The sequence below is a fragment of the Berghia stephanieae genome, chromosome 1 (genome assembly GCF_034508935.2).
Source record: "Berghia stephanieae isolate SIO BIC M18660-M18661 chromosome 1, UCSD_Bste_1.3, whole genome shotgun sequence".
In the NCBI taxonomy this organism is placed as follows: domain Eukaryota; kingdom Metazoa; phylum Mollusca; class Gastropoda; order Nudibranchia; family Aeolidiidae; genus Berghia; species Berghia stephanieae.
The window spans coordinates 205,028-207,527 of NC_088360.1; the positions used below are offsets into that span (position 1 = coordinate 205,028).

Genomic DNA, 2,500 nt, shown 5'->3' on the forward strand with positions numbered 1-2,500 from the left:
TTTTTCACCTTTTCATTAGAACTTTTTACGATCTCAGGCTTCAAGCAGTCCTCATCGCTCTCAGCATTTGGTCAATGATGACGACAAGAGTTGTATGTTGTTTGAAACGACGAGCAATTAAGAGACTACCACCTACTTCTGGAGCAATGGCATAACATATCAAAAAAAATTTTTAAATGTTGACCGTTAACATATCAAGATACGTACTGTATATGAAATCCAATTCATTATTTTTTCCTTTACGGTCATCTACAGAGGTGACACCCTTTACAGATAGATGTGGTGTTCAAATCTATTAGAATATCTCTTGATCAATGCATATCTGTAAATGTGAACCACCGCCTATATTCGGTGTTATATTGGAATGGAACAAGTTCCAAAGTTGAATCTAAAGGAAAACCCGACGACAGAAAAACAAAAGCTGGGCCTAAAGTAATTCTTTAGAGCCAATCGGCCCATGGAGCCGGAGTTTATCCCGCCCGGTTTCTATAATGTGAAACAGACAATAGCAATGTCTTGTGCTATCCTTTGGCTAGGACACTAGTTTATCACAAATTACTTTCAGCCAGATCTAACAGACCCAGCTACCAAATCACTGCTGGGTGGACAGAGGGATCGGAAAAAATCTCGACTGCACCCGGGATCGATCACGGTTCCTTTGTGTGTGAAGCGAGTGCTCTACCAAATGAGCTATCGGGACCCCCGAGCCTAAAGTATGTTATAAAAAAATTATAATAAACTACATCCATTCTCTCTATTGGGCCAAATCAATTCAAATCAACTTTTGTGATTTCAACTTCAAAATCGATGTTTCACGCCGACATAACAGCCCAGAGGGTGATTGGTGTATCTGTTTACTTTTTACAAAGAATCCTGTGTAAAATTATTGATTATTGTGGCCATACGCCCGCACGTAAAATGTGTGTGTGTGTGTGTGTGCGAGAGAGAGAGGGGGAGAGAGGGAGAGAGAGAGAGAGAGAGAGAGAGAAAAGTAGAAGGAGGATGGGGAAAAGGAGGATGAGAGGGAGAAGAAGAAGAAGAAGAAGAAGAAGAAGAAGAAGAAGAAGAAGAAGAAGAAGAAGGAAAAGTAGTAGTAGTAGTAGTAGTAGTAGTAGTAGTAGTAGTAGTAGTAGAAGAAGAAGAAGAAGAAGAAGAAGAAGAAGAAGAAGAAGTAATACATACTTAAGGCCAAACTATCTCATTTTGTCATGATTTATCATTTTGGTGAGGTAAAAATATAATATATTGAAATAAGACAGATAGAAAAGTAAAGTGGACCCTTTAGTCAAGTTGGGAAAGGGCAAAGCAAGTAGGCTATAGAACTCGTGATGAAGGTGTCGAAAGTAGGGCAACCATCAGAAAAAAAAAATTACACCTCAAAAATATTATCTTTCTCAAAACACAAACACACACACACAAACACACACAAACACGCGCCCGCGCCCCACGTACACGCATACAAGGTCAAACAATGGCTATAAAATTTGAAGGATTCTAATAACAAATTATTGTTCTTGCACAGACAACATTCGCAATGGCTCGCATCTCCGTTTACATTATTTCTGCTTTGTCCCTCGTGATCATTGGTGAGTCAAAGTAACATAATATTATAGTAGTAGTAGTAGTAGTAGTAGTAGTAGTAGTAGTAGTAGTAGTAGTAGTAGTAGTAGTAGTAGTAGTAGTAGTAGTAGTAGTAGTAGTAGTAGTAGTAGTAGTAGTAGTAGTAGCAGTGACTTAGCTTGTGCAAACCTTTTCACTATCCGACTGATTGTGCCATTCACTGTAACAAATGAGAGTCGATTTATTCTAATTTAAAACTAGAAATGTACGTACCTATTTACAAATGGTGTGTTATGAAATATTGCGCACTTAAAGGATGCCCACAGTTATCTGTTTCTTGGCACTAGGGCTTATCTTGAGGTGAGTAGGCGGATTCTTCCCGTCTCTTTGGTACTGTAAGGCTTTGTGCAGACTGGTGTAACAATGTCGAGCTGTGATCACTCTGAATATTTCAACCTAAGAAGGAATTGAAATTTGGTTTGATATGATAAGATGATATAAGGCGTCAGATTTTTCCATTTTGATTTTCTTGGCCTGTCTGAGGGGGTGGGGTATGTTTAATATGTTATGTTTAATATTAATGAAGGCCTACTCCTATGATAATTTTAAGGTTTACTTCAAAGCTAGTCTAATGACAGACCTAGCGCACAGTTTCCATACTGGTAAACAAGACTTCTAACATTATAGTATAAATAGTCTACTACAGGGCAATGTAAGTATATACTCATGAATATTGTAAGTAAAATAAGTAATGCAAGCGCCCAGATAAAACAACGACATTGTAAGGTACTATTAAATTTCATGTCAAAGTCATAATGATACAATACACATCAAAGCCATAATAATGATAATAATATAATCATAAGGTATTGAAATAGTAGGAAGCAAAATGATGTTGATGTAATACAAAGTGACAGAGCAGGATGAATTAAAATGAATT

General features: G+C 37.3%; 1 protein-coding gene across 3 annotated transcripts in view; it reads left to right on the plus strand.

The window, feature by feature from the left end:
• Nucleotides 1–1,431: 1,431 nt before the first annotated feature.
• The window catches only part of LOC144965782 (uncharacterized), a 97,498-nt gene continuing 96,429 nt past the window's right edge, over nt 1,432–2,500 (plus strand). The window contains exon 1 of one of the 3 annotated variants that reach the window (XM_078901512.1): nt 1,432–1,586. In XM_078901512.1, the coding sequence (XP_078757638.1) occupies nt 1,535–1,586 (52 nt within the window). In that variant the 5' untranslated portion in view covers nt 1,432–1,534. The remainder of the gene's footprint in view (nt 1,587–2,500) is intronic. The other 2 variants (XM_078901502.1, XM_078901493.1) reach the window with 2 other exon arrangements.